Below are 23,059 nucleotides of genomic sequence, written 5' to 3' on the forward strand. Positions count from 1 at the left end.
TGTCCTTGCTGATGTTCTGTCTGGTTGTTCTTTTTTTTTTTTTTTTTTTTTTTTTTGACAGAGTCTCGCTCTGTCACAGGCTGGAGTGCAGTGGCGTGATCTTGGCTCACTGCAACCCCTGCCTCCTGGGTTCAAGCGATTCTTGGGCCTCAGCCTCCTGAGTAACTGGAACTATAGGCATGTGCCACCATGCCTGGCTAATTTTTGTATTTTTAGTAGAGACGGGGTTTCACCATGTTGGCCAGGCTGGTCCCTAACTCCTGACCTCCAGGTAATCTGCCCATCTCAGCCTCCCAAAGTGCTGGCATTACAGGCATGAGCCCCCCGTGCCTGGCCTCTGTCTGGTTGTTCTGTCAGTTGCTGAGAGGTGGGTGTTGAGGTCCTCAATATAACTGTGGGTTTGTCTATTTTGCCTTTCTACTCTTTCAGTTTTTGCTTTATATATTTTGAGACCCTTTTGATTGGTGTGAACATATTGAGGATCATTATATTTTCCTGGGGGTTAACCCTTTTATTGTTATGTAGTGTTCTTATTTGTCTCTGGTAACTTTCTTTGCTCTGAAGTCTGTTTATTTCATCTGATATCAATATAGCCACTCTGCTTTCTTTTTTTTTTGGATTAATATTTGCGTGGTGCATTAGTCCATTTTCGTACTGCTATAAAGAAGTACTGAGACTGGGTAATTTACGAAGAAAAGATATTTAATTGACTCACAGTTCCATAGCCTTAACAGGAAGCATGACTGGGAGATCTCAGGAAACTTAAAGTTATGGCAGAAGGTGAAGGGGAAGCAAGCACCTTCTTCACATGGTGGCAGGAGAGAGCAGAGGGGGAAGTGCCACACACTTTTAAATCATCAGATCTTGTGAGAACTCACTCACTCTCATGAGAACAGCAAGGGGGAAATCTGCCCACATTATCCAGTCACTTCCGAGCAGGCCCGTCCTCCAATTTGACATGAAGTTTAGGCAGGGATACAAATCCAAACCGTATCACATGGTAATTTTTCATTCTTTAACTTTTAACCTACTTATGTTGTTGAATTTTAGAGTTTCTAATAAAGAGCGTGCAGGTGGGGTCTTGTTTTTCTTTTTTGTTTTCATTTACACTATCTGGCAATTGAGGGTCTTGTTTTTTATCTACTTTGTCAATTGCTGCCACTTAATTGGTATGTTTAGATCATTGGCATTTAACGTAATTATTGATACAGGGTTTAAGCCTTCCATTTTGTTATTTTTCTGTTTATTTTCTGTTTCTCATTCTCCTTTTCTTTTTCTTGCCTTCCTGTGAGTTACTTGAACATTTTAAGCATTCCATCTTGATTTGTTTGTTTTTGAGTATATTGCTTTGTGCAGTTTTCCTAGTGGTTGCTCTGAGTGTTACTGTATACATATGTGACTTATCACTGCCTGTTGGAATCAGCATTTTACCACTTAGAATGAAGTGTTGAAACTTTAATTCCACTTAGGTTTCTTTTTCTCCCCACCTTTAAATATCATTGTCATAGGTATCAGATGGTGTTTTCACTTTTGTTTCAGTCATTTCATATGATTTAGAGAACTCATGATGGTTTTGTATCGCCCGTTTTTCTGCTCTTTCTCTTTTTCATTTTTATTGCTGAATAGTATTCTGTGGTATGGATTTACCACAGTTTCTTTAACCATTCACCTATTGAAGGACACTTGGGTTGTTTTCAGGTTTTGGCTATCACAAAGCTGCTGAGGATACTCATGTGAAGGTTTTTGTGTCAACATGAGCTCTTATTTCTCTGTGATAAATACCTAACAGTGAAATTTCCAGCAATTTCACTCTAGGTGCTTAACGCTAAGAAAACCCTGCAATTAATTACTACATTTTAAATTATAATAATAATTACAATAATAGTAATTATAATTACAAATGTAGTAATTGTTTTCCAGTGTGGCTGTTCCATTTCTCCACATGCATCTTTCTATTCTTTCTTCCTTTCTGATGTGCCACTGTTCCTTCTATCATCATAACCTTTATGTTTAAAGATCTTCTTTTAGCCATTCTTTAAGAGTAGGTCTCCAGCACTTTGGGAGGCTGAGGCAGGCAGATCACTTGAGGTCAGGAGTTCAAGACCAGCCTGGCCAACATGGCAAAACCCCGTGTCTATTAAAAATACAAAAATTAGCCAGGTGTGGTGGTGGGTGCCTGTAATTCCAGCTACTCGGAAGGCCGAGGCATGAGAATTGCTTGAACCCAGTGGGCGGAAGTTGTAGTAAGCCAAGATCATGCCATTGCACTGCAGCCTGGGCAACAGAGTCTAAAAAAAAAAAAGAATAGGTCTGCTGGCAACAAATATTTTTAGTTTTCTTTTGTCTGAGAGTGTATTTCCCCTCTGTACCTGAAAAACAGTTTTGCTGGATATAGAATTGTCAGTTGAGAGTTCTTTTCTTTCAGCACTGTTACCTCTGAGCATTTTGGTAAAAGTAGACACCAACACGGACAACAGCCTCGACACAATGAATCGCTCAACTTTATTGAACAGTGACAGTGGCCAGGATTCTTCCTCATCATCTGTCTGTTTCCCTTCCAAGTATGGTGAGTTTGAAATGACACACATTATAAGTGGCACTATTTGAGCTACATTCTTTCACTTACTTGATGCAAGACAGTGAAAGCTGTGTGTTTCCTGTTTTGAGGACAGGTTTTAGGTGATATTCAGAACCATGACTAACATTTATTGAGTGCATATTACGTGCAAGACACTGTGCTAAACAATTGACATGCCTCTTCTCCACTTATACCCATAATGACCCTATGGTGTTGGCACTTTTATTATCCCCATCCCCAAGGTCACAGAGCTGGTGAGTAGGACTTGAGCTCTGCCCCAGCTTTCTCTGACTTTAAAATTCACGTGTCTTTTTTCTTTTTGAGGTGGAGTCTTGCTGTATTGCCCAGGCTGGAGTGCAGGGGCCTGATCTTGACTCACTGCAACCTCCGCCTCCCAGGTTCAAGCGATTCTTCTGCCTTAGCCTCCAAGTAGCTGGAATTACAAGCATACACCACTACACCCAGCTAGTTTGTGTATTTTTAGTAGAGATGGGTTTTTGCCATTTTGGTTGTTCTCAAACCACTAGCCTCAAGTGTTCCATCTGTCTTGGCCTCCCAAGTGCTAGGATTACAGGCATGAGCCACCGTAACTGGCTTAAAGCTCACGTATCTTACCAGTTCATGTACTGCCTGCTAAGCCACAGTGGCAGAGATGAGGGGACCCCAAATTCTGTGGCTTCTAAGGGTAAGCCTTCCAAATATTTTGTAGTCAGTTCATTTTTGTCTCAACTTCTAAGCAGCTTATATCTTATTAATATCCTAGAACAGGGGTCAGGAAACTTTTTCTGTGAAGGGCTAGGTAGTATTGTCTGTCACAAATACCCACATTTGCTGTTGTAACATAAGAGCAGCCTCAGCCCATAGACGAATGAATAGGCATGGCCATGGCCAGCATACCTTTCACACACATCGGTGAGGGGATAAGCCAGTGGACTGTAGTTTGTTGACTCCCTTCCTAGAGGAGAGCTTATTCCTTTAAATTATTTTATTACTCAAACTAGAAGAAATTTCAAAAATTGTGGTCTCGGCTGGGCACAGTGGCTCAGACTTGTTAATCCCAGCAATCTGGGAGGCTGAGGTGGGAAAATCGCTTGAGCCCAGGAGTTTGAGACCAGCGTGGGCAACATAGCAAAACCCCATCTCTACAAAGATACAAAAAATTAGCCAGGTGTGGTGGCATGTGTCTGTAATCCCAGCTACTTGGGAGGCTGAGGTGGGAGGATCACTTGAGCAGCCCGGAAGGTTGAGGCTATAGCGAGCCATGATCATGCCACTGTACTGTACTCCAGCACAAACAAACAAACAAAAAAACCCAGAAACAAAAGTTGATTCTCTGTACTAAAATGGGCACTCTGATACATTGTTAGAAGTATACATTGGTACAAACTTTCTGAAAGATAGTTTGTAGAAAAATCCATAAAAACATTTATGCCAGTTGACTGTAATCCCACTTCTATCTGAAAGTGTAATAAAAAAATTACAGAAAAATTTTGGTACAAGAATGTCCTTTACAGAATCTTTGGGAAATTTTGGAAACAAACAAACAAAAATAAATGATGATAGAGAATTAATCACTTGACTTCTGGTATATCCACAGCATGTGAGGCAGTAAAGCCTAATGGTTGAGGGCATGAGCTCTCATGTCTGTCTGCTTGATTTCAAATCCCCGCTCTATGTCTTACTAACCTTATGACCTTCAGCCACTTTCCTAACCTAAATATTAGTTTCTTCAGCTGTGAAGTGACAAAAATAACAGTGCCTACTTCACAGAATTGTGAGGATCAAATGGGACAATGCATTTAAAGCTCTCTCTTTTTTTTTTCTTGAGACGGAGTCTCGCTCTGCCGCTCAGGCTGGAGTGCAGTGGAGCAATCTCAGCTCATTGCAAGCTCCGCCTTCCAGGTTCACGCCAGTCTCCTGCCTCAGCCTCCCGAGTAGCTGGGACTACAGGCGCCCGCCACCATGCCCGGCTAATTTTTTGTATTTTTAGTAGAGATGGTGTTTCACCGTGTTAGCCAGGATGGTCTTGATCTCCTGACCTCATGATCCGCCCGCCTCGGCCTCCCAGAGTGCTGGGATTACTGGCGTGAGCCACGATACCTGGCTGGGACAATGCATTTAAAGCTGTTAACACAATGCCTGGGACGTAAGTACTACATAAATGTCACTTGTCAGGAAAATCATGGTGACAGGAATGCAGATTTTTTTTTAAAGAGATGAAAACAGAGAAATGCTCAAAATATAATGTTAACTGAAAAAGCAGGATTTAAACTATATTTAAAGCATGATTTCAATTTTTTCTTTTAAAAAAATAGGAAAAAGAATGGAAGATATTAGTAGAAGATTCATGGTTTAGAGCAGTTGACTCATAAACAGATTTTAAAACTGGCTCTGTAACTAGCAGTGTGACCTTTTCAAATAACTTATCTTCTTTGGGCCTCGGTCTCCTCATTTGGAAATAGTGGGGTGGGAATAATGGGGTGGGAGTAATGATAGAGGTGTTAGAATGATGAAACTGAGCTGGTGCATAGATGTAAAATATTTAGCACATGCCTGATATACAGGAACTACTGATAAATGCTAGCTATTTGAAAATTTTCTTAATGATCCCCACCCACGCTTTCAACATTGTCTTCAGGGAACATCCACTTACTCAGTAGAATGGCTCTGAGTGTACTTTTAGAGTGTGAAATGGAGCAGTGGGAACTCAGGGCAACATGTTTACATATGCACCTGCAGCCTAACAATGACGTGTGTTCAAGCTAATGAACAGAGTAGTTCAATACAGTAAGCTCAAGACCAGCAGAAGTGAAGAATGTTGACAGTTTGGCAGATGGTGTCAAAGAGACCCATTTAAGGGAAAGGAAGAGATAAGCATCAAAAAAAAAAAATTCACCCAACTAGAAATTCATGAATTAGAAATCAGTTTATCAGCATTTGCCTTATTTGAAGAAGAAGAAAGAAATCAGTGTAATTCTCTTGTGTACTTTCAGGGTACCCTTGCATGACAAAACCAAGGATGTTCCTTTTTTTCTTTATTTTTAAAGGCTATCTTGGTGATCCAAAAAGAAATGTCAAAGTACTTAAAACTCATTTGCTGGCCGTACGAAATATGGCCAAACCTAAGCAAGCAGCCTGCTATTTGGTTCGTGTTTTGTTCTCCAAGGAAATCCTGATTAGCAACTCAGTGGATATCCATTTGAAAGACAGCCAATCCCTTGACCCAAACAAAATGGCTGCATTGAGAGGTATGTGTACATTAAGTGATAATGGAATCTTATTTTTAATAATCATTTGGTCATATAATGAATGTTATTGGCAGTTGAAGGAATAACAATGAAGTCTGTGTGAATCTTAAAACTCTTCATTTTTTTCACCTGTCTGACCCTGATTTTACAACTTAATAATATATAATTGGTAACAACTTCCAAAGAATAAAACTTGTCCATTGACTTGAATGGTTGAATAAGACAAGCCTCATCTATTATAGTTGTTTATGGTTAGTACTAAGTCAATTCTTTAGCCCTGAAGCTTGCTACTTAAAAAAAAAAAAAAAAAAGGAAAAAGCTCCCTCTGCCAAAAGGTGGGGGAATAAAAGACTTGTCAGTGCTGGAGACTAGCAACACACAGAAATAGAATTTTATGATTAGTCCTTTTTAGCCTCCTGCCTTCCTGCCTTCCAGACATGTCTATTGAGATCGTAGAACTCATGGGTACTAAGGATACTACAATGAATAAGTGTTTCTGCCTATGAGGAGCTCATAGTCTAGAAAGGGACATGTTGATGGCAACAGATACATCCCAGTCCAGTGTGGTAGTGTTGGGGAAGCTCAGAGCAGCTGCTTTGAGGGAGTTGGGGAAGGCTTAACTAAGGACAAGATGTTTGAGCTGGATTCTGAAGGACTCCTTCACTAGGTAGAGGGAACAGGAGGATGTTCTAGGCAGAGGCAAGAGCTGGGGAAGATAGACACAATGAGTAAGCCCCTGGTGTAATCATGTTTGCAGTAACACTATTTTCTCTTGATATGTTTCCTTTTAGCTCTGATTTATCCATTGGGTTATTAAATGGTCTGAACACCCTGAAAGAGTCAACATTTGGTTACACACTTAAAATTTTTTTTCAGACACATAGTCTTGTTCTGTCGCCCAGGCTGGAGTACAGTGGTGTGATCATTGCTCTGGTGCAGCCTCGAACTCTTGGGCTCAAGCAACCCTTCCTCCCCAGCCTCCTGAGTAGCTAGGCCCACAGGTGCATGCCACCATACCCAGCCAAGTTTTGTATTTTTTATAGAGATGATGAGGTCTCACTTTGCTGCCCAAGCTGTTCTCAAACTCCTGGTCCTCCTGCCTTGACCTCCCAAAACACTGGGGTTACAGACATGAGCCACTGTGCTCGGCCTACACCTTTTTTTTTGTTTGTTTTTGAGCAACAAGAGCTCAATATTAGCTTCCTACATCAGTGTTTTAGGGGATCTCATGGTAGGGGAAATAATTCAGCAAAGCATCCTCATTGGGTGGAATTTCTAAATTCTCAGAAAGAATAAGAGAAAAGGATGAGAAGTAGAAAGAGACAAAGTCAGTATTTAAGAGTCCAGAGTGCTCACCATTACACAATGGAACCATCTAAAAGTCAGTATTTAAAGAAAAAAAATTTTCGTTAGTTTGTTAATTTTTTTCTAATTTTCATGAATACTTTCTGCTGTTTGCAGAGTATCTGGCAACAACTTTTCCCACCTGTGATTTGCGTGAACATGGAAAAGACTGGCAGGACTGTATTTCTGGTATCAACTCTATGGTCTACTATTTACGTTCTGAAGCCAAGAGTACTCCAGTAAGTTATTTTTCATCTAAATATGGTTACTGTTACCTGAGTTTGTACTGTGTACAGCTTCAGAACTGATAGCGTGAGGCACAGGCTCTTTAGGCCGTGTGCTAAAATTTTCATTAACTTAACTTAGGGGGCATGGGATGTTCTTTCAAAAGCATACTGCATGTTTATTTTACTTTTTTGAGATTTATGCTCTATAAAAATATCCTAAAGATATTTAGGATAATAAAGTGCTATAATTAGTATATTTGAAGCCAAGGATAATACTAGGAAAATAGTTTCAGCTACAAAGATATTTGGCAAATCTTTTTCAGTATCTCACCTAGCAACACAAAAAGGAGCTAGCTGTGTGCTCTTTGGCTGTTTCAATGGTAGCTGAGGAGGTGCAGGGGGAAATGCAGGCACTTCATTACTTGTTCACTTTTAGTGATGATGGAACTTGGTGAAGTAAACACATGTCATGACGTTAAACGGTTACAGATATTTTACACTCCGTATAGTTATGTGATAGCAGAAATCTAGTCTCTCTCCTCCAGTCTAGCTTCAAAGTACATTAGAGATTTTTGTTTGTTTTACCACAACCGGGCCATTAGGGAAGAGTGTCATATCTGTTGTCTTTTGATGAAACATGTATCTTAATGACAATTCCTAATTTCCACCAACCCCCTTTTCTTCTGGCCATGTCTAGTTGCTCCTGTGTCTCTAGAGTAAGTTTATGGAAACAATTTGCCAAGAATATTTGTAGCTGAGCGTATGTTTTCCTGGTGAACGGGTTGATTTCAGTGATAGCTCAAGCACCATCTGCCTGAAACCAAATCTGCTTATTTTTGACATTCCATTTTATAGCCTTCAAAAATTGCACCCTAAACAATTTGAATGTAAAATTAAGACACTGCCTGGAAAATGGTAATTTGCATATTTGCTTAGGTGTCAAAAGAGAAGAGAAGCAGTGTCTGCCAAGTGCCTGCTGTGTGCTTAACTAGGAATGGGACAGGTCCTTGTCACTCAGAGTAGGACCATAGCCCAGCAGCAGTGGACCACTGGCAAGCTTGTGAAAAATGCAGGGTCTTGATTCAGGGGCAAAATTTGCATTTTAGCAAGACCCTCTCCAACCTCCATCCCCCATGTGATTTGTGTGCACACTAAAGTTCAAGAAGTGCTAACCCAGAGCAGTGGTTGTCAACCCTGGGTGCATATTAGAATCACACGAGACACTTAAAAATAGTTACTAACGCCTGAGCTCCCCACTCCCACCGCCAGAGATTCTGGCTGAATTTGCCTAGGGTGGGGCGCAGCACAACCATTTGTTTTTACAGATCCCGAAGGTCATTCAAACGGGCAGCCAGACTTGAGCACCGCTAGGGAAAAAGAATACAAACAAAACATGAGAAACAAAAAGTGGTCATCTCCAAGAAACTCACTGCTTTATTTGTGAAATGTTTATTATGCACTTAATTTGTACCAGCAGTTCTCATTCAGTTCCTTAGACAAAGCTACAAAATCCTCCAAGGAGCAGCGGGTCATGACAGCTTGCGGAAGAAGCCACCCCTTTCCTTCTTTCCAGGTGGTATTGCGACACACAGTATTCCTATGGCTTCAGCCCACCTTTTAAAGAGTTAGTTGCTTCCCTAGCAACCTGGGGGGCCTGGTAGGTGGTAGAGCACAGACATATTTTCTTGCTGTGGGACTTTGTTTACGGATATGGTTTTGTATTTCAACAGAAAGCTGTTTGCAAAAATAAAAAGCTTACCAACCCTGTTGCACCAGCATCTGCAGATAGAAATGACCATAGGGACAGAGATGGTGGTGAAGGCAGTTCTTGGATGTTTCAGCTAATGAATTATTCTGAAATGAGAGAAAAGGGGAACTTGCAGCCAAACAGTAATGCTATCCCTGAAGAAATGCAAGAACCTTCCACTGATAATCCAGAGGAACCTGGTGAAGCATGGGGTGAGTTTTTAAAAAACTTATTTTTAAATAAATTCTCTTGCTGATAAATGTTGAATCTGAGTGATGCATTTTTGGGGCTCATTGTACTATTCTCTCTACTTTTATGTGTGTTTGAGAAATTTCATCAGAAAGTGAAACAATTTAATGTCTTTTATTAATGAGTTAATGACATATATAGACACATGGTTCTGGGACTGTTATTTTTCCTACGGAAAGTGGCTCTTTGCTGACTCACTGGACAGTGTGAGCTCTGATAAGGCACTGTCCTCCGTGGCGAAGGGGAGGGGCTGCAGCTGAGATACACTTCTTGTTCTCTGTGTGCCTGGCACATTGCAGGTGTGCAATAGGATTTTTGGCACGAATTCGTGAATCTCATCTCTCAGAACATTGTGCTCCCACTGCTAAACTGTCTGCTAAAGGTGCCTCCTGCTTTGATGGGTGTCAAGTGGCAGTGGTTCAGTAGTGACTGTGCCACCTGCCACTTGTGCTTCCCAGTGCATCTTCCCAGGGTGCTGGGCTTTAGCATCACCCATACCGATGAGTGACATCTGAAGTAGCAAAACTTCATTCTCTCTGTACCCTGCCCCCATGTTAACCCTAAGTAGAATACTACCTGGGATCCTTTTCAAACGAAATCATTGACAAGATATAGCTTTATTTCTTCCATTATAAAAGTAATCTAACTACTGTATTTGTTAAGATTGTACACTACAGACACAGACTGGATAAATTAAACAACAACACAAGTCACCAGTTGAATAGCTTCTGTAGTCAAAGAAGCAAAGAACCAAGCGAGTCTCAGGCAGGCAGGAGCTAGAGCAGCCCCAAGACTGTGAGAACTTGGGCCACATGTCTCTAACTCTGACTCAGCTATAACGAGGGGATGGGGCAACTAAGCCCACTGTGAGCCAAGCAGTCACTGTAGTGTGTGTGGAGTCTGTTTTGCCATTTTATTTTAAAAATTGGAAAATATTTTTAAGAGGGGGAAGAAAGCTCCCATGATCAAAATACTTTAAAAAACTGTTGTGGGCATTTTCATTTTCCTCCAGTTTTTTTTTTTTCTGTGAACATTTGGAAACATTATGATTCCCATATAATTACTCCCCTTCTCTAACATTATAATATGTATCTGTTTTTCCTCAAGAATCTACAGTCTTCGTAATCATTGCTCTAAGTAGGATTATAACATTCCATTAATTAAGTGCACCCCAATTTATTGTCTCCTACTTTGTTTCTTTTTGTTGTTGTCATTTTGGTTTGAGGGTTTTTGGAAGGGGATTATAAATCAGTCTGCAAAAAACAGTCTTCATTCAGATAGATTTTTTTTTTTTTTTGAAATGGAGTCTTGCTCTGTCACCCAGGCTGGAGTGCAGTGGCACAATCTCGGCTCACTGCAACCTCTGCCTCCCGGGTTCAAGCGATTCTCCTGCTTCAACCTCCTGAGTAGCTGGGACTACAGAGGTATGCCATCATGCCCGTCTAGTTTTTTTTGTTTTTTGTTTTTTGTATTTTTAGTAGAGACAGGATTTCACCATGTTGGCCAGGCTGATCTTGAACTCCTGACCTCAGGTGATCCACCTGCCTCAGCCTCCCAAAGTGCTGGATTGCAGGTGTGAGCCACTGCACCAGCCCATTCAGATAGATTTTTTCATACTTTGGATTATTATCTTAGGTTAGATTCTTAGAAATTGAATTACCAGGTTAAAGAGTATTAACCTTTTTTCCTGACCCTTGATAAATATTACTAGGTAAATCTCCCAGAATTAAGTCTTTGGACCTATTAAATGTGTTTCTAAACAGTCTCTCCTGCTAAATGTTGAATCTGGATGATTCAATAGTTTTTTTTTTTTTTTTTTTTTTTTTTTTTTTTTGAGGCGGAGTCTCGCTCTGTCACCGGACTGGAGTGCAGTGGCCAGATCTCAGCTCACTGCAAGCTCCGCCTCCCGGGTTTACGCCATTCTCCTGCCTCAGCCTCCCGAGTAGCTGGGACTACAGGCGCCCGCCACCTCGCCCAGCTAGTTTTTGTATTTTTAGTAGAGACGGGGTTTCACTGTGTTAGCCAGGATGGTCTCGATCTCCTGACCTCGTGATCCGCCCGTCTCGGCCTCCCAAAGTGCTGGGATTACAGGCTTGAGCCACCGCGCCCGGCCGATTCAATAGTTTTTATTGCCACCCATTAAATGATGGATGTTCTAAGATGAAGAATATACTTACTGACTTATAATAATTATATTATATTTTAAAATATATTTTCTTTAAGAAATAATTATTATATGTAAAATATAATATTTTTCAAATAGAGTTAATTTGAATCACTATGGACTGAAGAGAGATGATGATGATTAAGCTGTAGAGTTGAGAAATGAAAAGTCTTAAAACTTATTTTTCATTTCAAATAAGATCTCTAAGATACAATATGTAAAGTGAACCAGCAGTGTGTTGATTTAAAATGAATTTAATACTAAATAGAAAACCTACATTTTAAAAATTATAACTATTTCAGGAAGAATCATGGAGCTTATTTTTGAAAAAAATCTTTCTTGTAAGTAGGGAAACAGTGCATTAAATTACTTAGAATTTGTTACTAAATGTAATTTTAAAACGTATTATATCCTAAAAGGTAACAGTATATTAAATCTTCCTGTTGAACCATGGTAGCCTGTGTAATCACAGTGATTTCTACCTCTTTTCTCATGCTGTCTCATAATCCACTAAAAACGCAAGGCTTTAGGCTGGGCACGACAGCTTATACCTGTAATCCCAGCACTTTGGGAGGCCGAGGCAGGAGGATCGTTTGAGTCTGGAAGTCTGAGACCAGCCTGAGGAACAAAGTGAGACCCTGCCTCTATAGAAGATAAAAAAAATTAGCTGGGAGTGGTGGGGTGGACCTGTAGTCCCAGCTACTTGAGTGGTGAGTGGCTAAGCTAAGAGGATTACTCAAGCCCTGGGAGGCTGGGGCTGCAGTGAGCCATGATTGTGCTACTGCATTCCAGCCTAGCAACAGAGCAAGACTCTGTCTTTAAAATGAATAAAAATGTAAGGCCTTAGATTTTTAACCTCTCAAATTCTTGAGCCTAACAATTCAGAAAAATCAGTGTTTCTGTTTCAGCCTTTAAAAAATAATGCAACCTAACATCTGCTGTGAAAATTGACATCTTTCTCTTTTGCTTCTAGGCTATTTGGGAAGACCTTGGAGAAATATACGGATGCCATATTCAGTACTGACTTTGGCAAAAGCTAAGTCTTGTGCAAGCCTGTCAGCTAGATACCTTATTCACAAACTCTTCACAAAAGATGTCCTGATCCAAAGTAACGTCTATGGAAGTCTAACGCATGGCCTGTATGCCCTTGACCCTAATAAGATTAGTGCTCTTCAAGGTTTGTTACATGTAGAGTATGTCTGAATAAATAAAAGCCAATTGTGTTTAAGAGAAGGGCAGAAAGAAGAATCCATTCAGGTTGTGTTTGTTCTGGGGAGAATGGAACTTTTACTGAGTCCCTCATTAGAGTACAGCAAGGAGCAAGATCATGAATTGTAATTCTCTCTGCATTTGGGTTCTTAAGGCTAATTGCTCTGTCTTAAATGGCTTTGCTAGAACAGGAAACTGTAGCTCCCTGCTATGGACTGCCAGGGGTATGGAAACTCAAAACACCTTCATTGACTGAGGAGCAAGGTCAAAGCTAAAGGGCTTCATCCATTTGCAGAAGTGTCAACAAAAGCACAGAAGGTTAATTTGCTAAGTTTTTCTTGTGCACATTAGCCTAATATAGTCTCTGTGACATATGCTAAGTGAAGTAATAAAGCTTCTAAAAACTTCTGTGAAATCTTAAATTTGGACAAAGTGGAAGCAAAATATTTCTTACTTGTATCACTGGCACCCAGCAAAGATGTAGCTCTGATCTCAGGTGGTTCCTACCTTCATATCATACATTTTCATAGCCAACGAATTTGAACAACACTGGTGTTTCAGAATAAAGAAACCTGGTTTTCAGCTAGCAGCTTTTATAAGCATTTGTTATCATCTAACCCAATTGTTTCCAAACTTTTTTTTTGCTGCAACCCATAATAAGAACTACATTTTACATTGTGACACAGTACATGCCTCTGTGTGAATGTGACTTTTAAAACCAAAGCAAAAGTTTCACAAACAGTACTTACTCTATGAGTGTTACATTCCAGTATTTTCTCTTCCATTACATTTCTTTCAAGTACTGCTATCACTGATTTCACAACCTAGTAATTGGTCACAACTTGCAACTTGAACATCACTGAGCTAACCTACTAGGCAAAAAAGCTAAACTCAATTTCCCTTACTTTATGGTTAAAAAAAAAGTTTGTAGGCAATTCTGAAATGAATGTGATTATGGAAGAAATAGTGTCTTTCTAATTACTTTTTTTTTTCAATTCAGGGAAAATTTTTTTTTTATAAAGAACTTTTACAGTTCTTTAACATCTGGAAAAGATTACTTCTTTAAAAGTTGACGAAAAATATTTTCTAAGCCTTTTATCATTTTATCTCTTACTGAATTATATTAAAATCTGAAAGATATCTTTTGCAGTAAACAAATATTCAGCACGAGTTTGATGTATTATCCACATAGGGCAGATTTTAACAAATTTCTCCTAAGACTCAAAGTTCTATTGCTTTGTAGAAGGACAATCATTTGAGTTATTTCAGCAAAGAGAAGACAGTAGAGTCATTGTTGTCCCAAGGGGCAGAGCCAGCCCCAAGGAGTAGAAGCTGACAAGAAAGTCTGTTTCACTTTAATATAAAGATAAAATGAACTTGGAGAAGGAAGAGTCAGAGCAAAGGCTGGGTGATCAGATATGAGAGGAGATACCTGCACTCATGGGAGAACTGGGATTATGACCCCTAATATGATTTCTGTAAAAGTACTGCTTCATTCGAAATGAGTTCAAACATACAGAAATGTATGGAAAATAATATAATAAATACCTGTCTACCCCCGTCACTGATAATAGACATTTCGTGTTTTGTGCTCCACGTTTTTGTTTTTAAAAAAAATAATAAAGCTTTACTGATATAATTAACACTCCAACTCATCATCCCTTTCCCCTCCTGCTCCCCAGAAGTAATCACAGTCCTGGAGTTGGATATATCATTCCCATGCATGTTTTATACTTTTGCTACCTATGTTAATAGATCCATAAATAATATGTAATATTGTTCTGTAGTTATTTTATTTTACTTTATTTTTTTCTTTTCTTTTTTTTTTTTGAAATGGAGTCTTGCTCTGTTGCCCAGGCTGGAGTGCAGTAGTGTGATCGTGGCTCACTGCAATGCTGCACTCCAGCCTCAAACTGGTGGGCTCAAGCAATCCTCCCACCTTGGCCTCCCAAAGTGCTGGGATTATAGGTGTGAGCCACTGCACTCGGCATGTGGTGGTTTTAATGTACGTAAATGGGGATGTACAGTAATCTTTTTGCACATCTTAAAATCACTCAACATTATATTTTTGAGATCTGTTCATACATTTGAACTGCTGATTCATATCCCATTGAATGAATAAACCAATTTATTCTTCTATTCTAATATAGTTCTTACCCTAATATTTTGTTATTTGGGGGAAAAGTTTCTGAAAATTAGTAGTCAAAGGTAACTCTGTCCATGAGCCAAAGGTGTAGATTTCATGTAAATAACTATTATCTGATGCTCTCTGATGAGAGTTCAGTATCACTTAAGGGCTTAATTGATAGGGAGGAAGTTGGTAGGCAGATTTGCAATTAGCGAACAACCTCACTCCTTAAACCCCCATCCATGTCTTTATATTGCAGAACTGTCGAATCTTAGCAATAGGAAATATTTTACAGGCCCTGTAATACAACATCCCACCCACAGCAGGAACTCCTATCTCAACTTTGACAGAGTCACCTCCCCTGGGCCTTGAACACTTCCATTGATGAGGCACCTGCTGTCTCAGCTACAATTCATGGGAAAGTTCTTCCTTCTAGTGACTCAAAATGTACCTTCCTTTGTAAATCATACACATTTGTCTTGGTTATCCCTTCTCTACCTAAACAGGGTCAATCCAATCACTTTTCACAGGTTGGGCCTTCAAGCAGTTAATGACACCTATCACTTCCTGCTGGAGCATTAGGAGATCATAAAGACACTCCCTTTTAAGTTCAGAACCGAGTGCGAGAGGGCTGCTCCATTCAGGCAGATGAAGATAAAAATAGCAGCTTTATTCTTCAATCGTACGTGTCCCATTCATCCCAACTTTCCAATGTAGAGGTCTCTCCACATGGTAGCATGAGGGTTGGAGAGGAAATGTTCTACCCAACCTTTTCCCTCTTAAGCCTTATGCTTTTTCAGTTAAATATTAACATTTCCCTTCAGAATTCCTCACATACGTGTTGCCCTGATCCTTCATGATTTGATTCAATGACTACCTTCAGATGTACTTAAATCCACCCAGGATACAATAGTACAACCTATTAGGCTGTTAATGCAGCCTAAAATGTCACATGCCATTTAAAAACTTACGGTCAGGTCAGGCGCAGTGGCTCATGCCTGTAATCCCAGCCCTTTTGGGAGCCGAGGCAGGAGGATGCCTTGAGCTCAGGAGTTTGAGATCAGCCTGGGCAACCTGGTGAAACCCTGTCTCTACAAAAAATACAAAAATTAACTGGGCATATACTGGCTACTCGCTACTTGGGAGGCTGAGGCAGGAGGATCACTTGAGCCTGGAAGGTTGAGGCTGCAGTGAGCCGTGATTGTGCCACTGCACTCAAGCCTGGGTGACAGAGTGAGACCCTGTCTCAGTGAAATAAAATAGAATAAAGTAAAATATATGGTCAACTAAGACCTCTAGATCTTTCTTGCTATAACTGATAGTTATATTGTTAGTATTCAGGCTGTTACCATTTATACTGCTAGTACCTTTTAATATTAATGTAAAAAATATAAATATATTTTTTGCTGCATCATATCTTGTCAGTGTAGGTCAGCATTCCTGAACTGTGTTTCTCAAATTCAGCTAGATGTTAATAGGTTTTTAGGTGTTTCATAAATACCTTTCTTTTTTTTTTTTTTTTTTTTGATACAGGGTCTCACTCTGTTGCCCAGGCTGGAATGCAGTGGCGTGATCACAGCTCAATGCAGCCTCGACCTCCCAAGCTCAAATGATCCTCCCACCTCACCCTCTCGAGTAGCTGGGACTACAAGCATGCGCCATCACACCTGGCTAATTTTTGTATTTTTTTCTGTAGAGATGGATTTCACTATGCTGGCCAGGCTGGTCTCAACTCTTGGGCTCAAGTGATCCACCCGCCTCAGCCTCCCAAAGTGCTGGAATTACAAGCGTGAGCCACTGTGCCCAGCCTCGTGAAATACTTTTAAAGTCAAACGGCTAGAAAGACCTTAAGCAAGCACCCCAAGGACCTCAGTCAATAGATGGGTTCACTTGACTGTCAGTTTCTTTTATTTTGGAGACAGGGTCTCATTCCTGTTGCCCAGACTGGAGTACAGTGGCTAGATCATGGCTCACTGCAGACTCGACTTCCCGGGCTCAGGTGATTCTCCCACCTCAGCCTCCTGAGTAGCTAGGACTACAGGCGTGCGCCACCATGCCTGGCTAATTTTTTTGTATTTTTAGTAGAGACGGGGTCTCACCATTGTTGCCCAGGCTGGTCTCGAACTCCTGAGCTCAAGCAATCCGTTCGTCTTGGCCACCGTGCCTGGCCGACTGTCAGTTTGAAAACTGAATGCCTTTAGCCATCAAGCCTGCCTAAACTCCCAGTCTTGACCCCTGACCTTCCGTTGTCCTGTGCGCTGCCACCTCCCTCATTTATGCGTCCCACCAACGCGGCTGCATCTCTAACATTTCAATCAGCAAAAGGAGGCTCCACTTGTCTTTTCTGTGGGATTGTTCAGAATCCTGAATATGCTTGTGTGCAATCTTAAATCCCCAAGTGGTGACTAGCTGCAGAGGGTAGCATTTCCCATTTGTGCAACTAGAACCTTTTTCCCCAAGAAACTTCTTTTATGACTAGTGTTCCAGAGAACACATTTTGGGAAACACCAGTCAATTTAGGCTCCTTGTTGCCACCTGTTGAAAGCTTTGCAAGCACTGTATTTGTCTTCCAGTGTGGTAATTATCCCTCCCAGGTTTGCTGTTGTGGGCAAATGGGACAAACATTTTTTCCAGAACTTATTTTTGGTTAATAAAATGTTAGCAGGATAGAGTGGGATACTGAATCCAGTGACATACCACAAAAACCTTTTTCCAGGCTACCACTGATCCATTAATTAATTAGTCCTTTGGGTACGAAAGCCTTTCAACCTTGACACATGCTTTGCTAAAAAATTTGGATATATGTGATGTTTATGGCATGTTATTAGCCTATTAACTCTATTGAAAAACAAATGAGATTATGTAACTAACTAATGCTAACCTGTAGGGATCACCAGATCCTTTTCAAGGGCTGAAAGGCACTTAGGCCTTTGATTACCTAATGATGTGTCTGAGGGCAGCCCTGCTCTTCTAATAAACACCTCTCTTCCATACCTTTCTCGTTGTCTGTCTTCTCACTTTCTCTAAGAGTGCTCCTTGAATTACGTACTCTGTCACCTTCCTTTTAGAAGTCTTCCTCTAACTGCAAGATCTAAATACCCTTATTCCTTTTATCAGAGATAAATCCAGCAGTACCAGAAAAGTTAGCAGTTACAGCTTCTTCCCTCTTAAAGTAGGATGACACTGCAGCCTCTTGTTCATTGCAGAGGCTTAGCATGTCTCTATTTGAGCTGATAAGTGACATGCTAGATGCTTGTTTGATACTTTTGAGAGTAACAGAAGTTGACCTTGGATACTTAAGGCAGCAGAGGATTTCTATTCTGGTATGTGGCAAGGTCATGGGAGATTTTTGCTTTATTGTGATTTAAGCATGGTGCTGTTTCATATAGTTCTCTTTTTAGATTAAAGGATTTGTTCAACTAATTTAATAATGATTATAGCCTATGTGTTTTAATTGAAGTGTTAATGATCCTTTCACAGACACCGTAGTAGAATGAAAGTTGAATGAACTGATTTCTCTGAGAAGTGATTTGCAAGTAAATTGTTATGTCTTGGGTCTTTACCACCAGAGTTCCTCCAAGAAAACTACCCAATTTGTGATCTCTCGGAAAATGGAAGGGACTGGAAGTTGTGTGTGAGCTCCATGAACAGCAGTATCCGTAGCCTTAGACATAATGTCAGAAGTGCTGAAGCCAGATGTCAGTCGTTTCCAGCAGTGACCCCTCCAGAGTCGGAGCAGGAGTCAGTCAAGAGATCCCAACGCCCCTGACAGAAGCACCTGAACGGCAGCTGCCACACTTTTTTTTTTTTTTAAACTGTTAAGACTGTTTTGTAAGTTTCTCAAGTTCTAATTCCAAAATCATCCTGCTGTACTGGCAGAGTAGTTTGCATTTACACCTGTAGAAATTGCCAAACTTCTTTTTCTGCTCATAAAGGAGGTAGAATCACATTAGGAAGATAGGTAATGTTTCATCTGTGGATTTGATGACAACCTTTCATTGGGGAATGGTAGTAAACTCATAGGCTTGTGACCCATAGCTTTGTCTTAGATAATTGACATTAATATACTTTTTTTGATAAGGCAGAGAAAGAAATTCAATAGAAAGTAAGGAGTCGATCAGTCAAATTATAAAATGGTAGTTTTCATTGCCTTTGAATGTGGGGTGAGAAGAGCAGTACACTTAACACGTAATGACAGATGACATCTGAGTGTCAGTAAATAAAGACAGGTAGGGAGCCGTAGAAGAGGCACTGGGAAATACTTGCCAAGTGTAGAAACTTGCAGGCAGTAGACACTGAGCATCTGCCAAGTACATTGTAACCAAGGGCTTAGATCTTAATGCCACTAACTCAGAAGCGAGGTATGGTTTATCTATAACCAAAGCACCCACAGTACCTTTCTTATACATCCATCAGAATCATAGGCTTGACACATTGTTTGACCTAAACTTTCCGATGAGACCTGTGTTCTTTTGATTTACTCCTGATGAGAACAGCATTTCTTTAGTTACCTCCTGATAATATCTTAGCACTGACGTTTTCTCAGGGTTAACGTAGAAAATCATACTATAAAACTGTAGTTCCATTTAGGTAGGTTAGATTTAAGAATATGCTACTATAAATGCTAAGGATCTGACATTCAGACACTAACGTAATTTTTGGTTTTCGAAATGTCTGGGTGAAGGTTTTAATATGTTTGCTGTATTTTTCTGATAGATTCTACTAGTTGAAATGCACACAAATGTAAATCTTACAATGTTTTAAGTGAAAAAAAGATTCAGAATTCAGTTAGAAAGAAGTGATTTTAAAGGATATTGAGGCCGGGCGCGGTGGCTCAAGCCTGTAATCCCAGCACTTTGGGAGGCCGAGACGGGCGGATCACGAGGTCAGGAGATCGAGACCATCCTGGCTAACATGGTGAAACCCCGTCTCTACTAAAAAATACAAAAAACTAGCCGGGCGACATGGCGGGCGCCTGTAGTCCCAGCTGCTTGGGAGGCTGAGGCAGGAGAATGGCGTAAACCCAGGAGGCGGAGCTTGCAGTGAGCTGAGACCCGGCCACTGCACTCCAGCCTGGGCGACAGAGCGAGACTCCGTCTCAAAAAAAAAAAAAAAAAAAAAAAAAAAAAAAAAAAGCAATTTTTTCCCTTGTAAGAGGTCACCTTTAGTTTTGGTCACTGGCTTCTGACCCATGGCTTTGTCTTAAATAATTGACATTAATATAATTTGTTTTTTTTGATAAGGTAGAGAAAGAAATCCAATAGAAAGTAAGGAGCCACTCAGTCAAATAACATAATTCGTATAAAACTTGACAAGTCTTTTTATTTTTGTGACTTGCGAGATTAAGATTTTTTTATGTGACCGCTTTGTAGAATGAATACATATTTTCAAATATATCTTTTCAAAATTCAACTTTTAGAGTATTTTAGCAAAATTTAAGTAAAGTTTATAATATACAAGTATAGCTTTTTAAAGATATTAAGGATTTATTTTTAAAAATAATTCTCTGAATAATTTGTTGTAGTAGTTGCCTTCAGCTTAATAAAACCATAGTACTTCTACATACATCTTTATAAGTTAGGCTATGCCTACAAAGGTCTTAAAAAGTAGATAATTTACCGGGCGTAGTGGCTCACACCTGTAATCCCAGCACTTTGAGAGGCCGAGACGGGTGGATCACCTGAGGTCAGGGGTTTTTTTTGTTTGTTTTGTTTGTTTTGTTTTGTTTTGAGACGGAGTCTCACTCTGTCGCCCAGGCTGGAGTGCAGTGGCGCGATCTGGGCTCACTGCAAGCTCCGCCTCCCGGGTTTATGCCATTTTCCTGCCTCAGCCTCCCGAGTAGCTGGGACTACAGGCGCCAGCCATCTCGCCCAGCTAATTTTTTGTATTTTGTAGTAGAGACGGGGTTTCACCGTGTTAGCCAGGATGGTCTCGATCTCCTGACCCTCGTGATCAACCTGTCTCAGCCTCCCAAAGTGCTGGGATTACAGGCTTGAGCCACCGCACCCGGCCCGAGGTCAGGGGTTTGAGACCAGCCTGGCCAGCATGATGAAACCCCATCTCTACTAAAAATATAAAAACAGTAGCCGGGCATGGTGGCGTGTGCCTGTAGTCCCAGCTACTCAGGAGGCTGAGGCAGGAGAATCACTTGAACCCAGGAGGTGGAGATTGCAGTGAGCCGAGATTGTGCCACTGCACTCCAGCCTGGGTGACAGAGTGAGACTCCATCTCGGGAAAAGAAAAAAAAAAAAATTAGATAATTTAAAAAATCTTGCATAAAAAAAACTTCCATAAAGGGCAAAAAGGCTTTAACTTCCGAAATTCAGATTTAATCCAACTAAGATAGTCTTTGACTTCACCGTTCAGTTTCACAAGTTATTTTACAAACTACTAGTAACAGAGCTAATACAGAATAGTAATCCACATTATAAACATAGATCAAAAGACCACATCATACCCCATAAATACATGCAGTTATTATATGTCAATTAAAAATAATTTTTTAAAAGAAAAATACAATTCAACCCTAGGCAAGAAGAAATTTCAAATTGTATATGCAGATTTGGAATTTGGTTAATATTTTGTGGTATCTGAAATATTCCCTGGACTAGAAGCAAAACCACAGAAACAAAACTTGACATTTAGAAAAAAATTTCCAGACTTCTATTGCTAACTTTATTACATTAGTGGTTTTCAGAAGTTATTTAGAGCAGTCTTGTCCGATAGAACTTTCCACCATGATGGAAATGTAAATAAACATACCACATTAAAAATATAAATTTGCAATGTCCAATAGGCTTGTATGGCTATTGAGCACTTAAGATGTAACTAATTAGACAGAGGAAGTAAATTTAAAATTTTCTCTCATTTTAGCTAATTAGAATTTAAATTGAAATAGTCACAAGTGGATAGTGGCTACTGTGTTGGATGGCACAGTTCAAAATGCCCCTTATTTTAAGAAAAGTATTTAAAAGTCGTTCCCATGGCTTGAAGAGGAATAACATACACACAACTTCTTTAAAATCACATTTTGTTTGAGATGGAGATCTTGCTATATTGCCCAGGCTTATCTGGAACTCCTGGGCTCAAGAGGGAGGATCACATTTGACTGGACAAATAAATTTTACAAAGATGTTTGTATTTTATGTTAAAGTGGACCTTTTCTGTCTTCAAAATTTAACAAGTTAGTTCTATTACTATATTAGTCCAATGTTAAACATTTTAACTGCCTGCTCATAAGACTTGTTTTTGATAAATAAATGTATCTTTAATGTTTTGTTTTGTTTCCCAAATAAATACAATAAATAAACATTTAAAATGCTCTTAATATAGATGCTCAGGTTGTTGTTTTAATGAACTCATCTTACAGAACTTTTGCTGATGTTACCTACAGTGTTTTATATTAATGTAACACTTATTTTTCAGCCAGTTTATTAAATGTGGCACAGCTAGAATGTTGACTTTCTTCCTTGATAAGCAAAACAGAATAGTTTAACCCAGTAACAGTAATTTACCATGGTAGATATAATTATAAGGCTATTGAAAACTTTGGCAGTACTTTGTCCTTCCTGGGTAAAATCTAAGTGTTATTAACACATGCCATTTTTATGCTTTAATATTTATTTAAATATATGGTAATATTTTTATTTTGGCCAGCAAAGCTAAGATTTTCAGCTATGGCTTTCAGTTTTCCTTATAGCCCATATCCATATCTAGTGGAGTAATTTCTCCATGGAGGTCTGACAATATTAACTCTTCTGTAGAGTAAAGCACTTATCACCCCTTCATTTCATCCTAACTTATTTTAATTCACAATGCATCAAATTTGCAATGACCTTTCTCACTATGCTAAAAAAAATGCTCATCTACTTCGACGTAGAATAATTTGTAATCTCAAATAACTAGTAAAATAAATTTGGAAGACTGATGGGTGAGACAGGTACAAATCTCAGTCCACAAACACAGGTGAGCAGGAAATCTAACTTAATTTTTCTATAACTACTTAATTTCTATTATGAGCCTCCATGCACTGGAAGTAGAAACTTAATCTTAGTCATTCAAGGCTTTTGACTTTCCTTGGAAGACAAGAAAACAACCGGGGCATCGACGGAGGTGGGAGAATACCAATGAGTAGTGTTTTCGTCCTTTTCTCCAGACTGACTTCT

General features: G+C 39.8%; 1 protein-coding gene across 1 annotated transcript in view; it reads left to right on the forward strand.

Annotated features, from left to right (window-relative positions):
- The window catches only part of BEND2 (BEN domain containing 2), a 62,898-nt gene extending 43,261 nt beyond the window's left edge, over positions 1-19,637 (forward strand). Inside the window, 6 exon segments of the mRNA XM_033200842.1 lie at positions 2,426-2,566; positions 5,626-5,826; positions 7,288-7,409; positions 9,128-9,356; positions 12,531-12,734; positions 18,464-19,637. Of these exon segments, the coding sequence (XP_033056733.1) occupies positions 2,426-2,566; positions 5,626-5,826; positions 7,288-7,409; positions 9,128-9,356; positions 12,531-12,734; positions 18,464-18,663 (1,097 nt within the window). The 3' untranslated portion in view covers positions 18,664-19,637.
- Positions 19,638-23,059: the final 3,422 nt, after the last annotated feature.

The sequence above is a fragment of the Trachypithecus francoisi genome, unplaced genomic scaffold, assembly GCF_009764315.1.
Source record: "Trachypithecus francoisi isolate TF-2019V2 unplaced genomic scaffold, Tfra_2.0 Lachesis_group6, whole genome shotgun sequence".
In the NCBI taxonomy this organism is placed as follows: Eukaryota; Metazoa; Chordata; class Mammalia; order Primates; family Cercopithecidae; genus Trachypithecus; species Trachypithecus francoisi.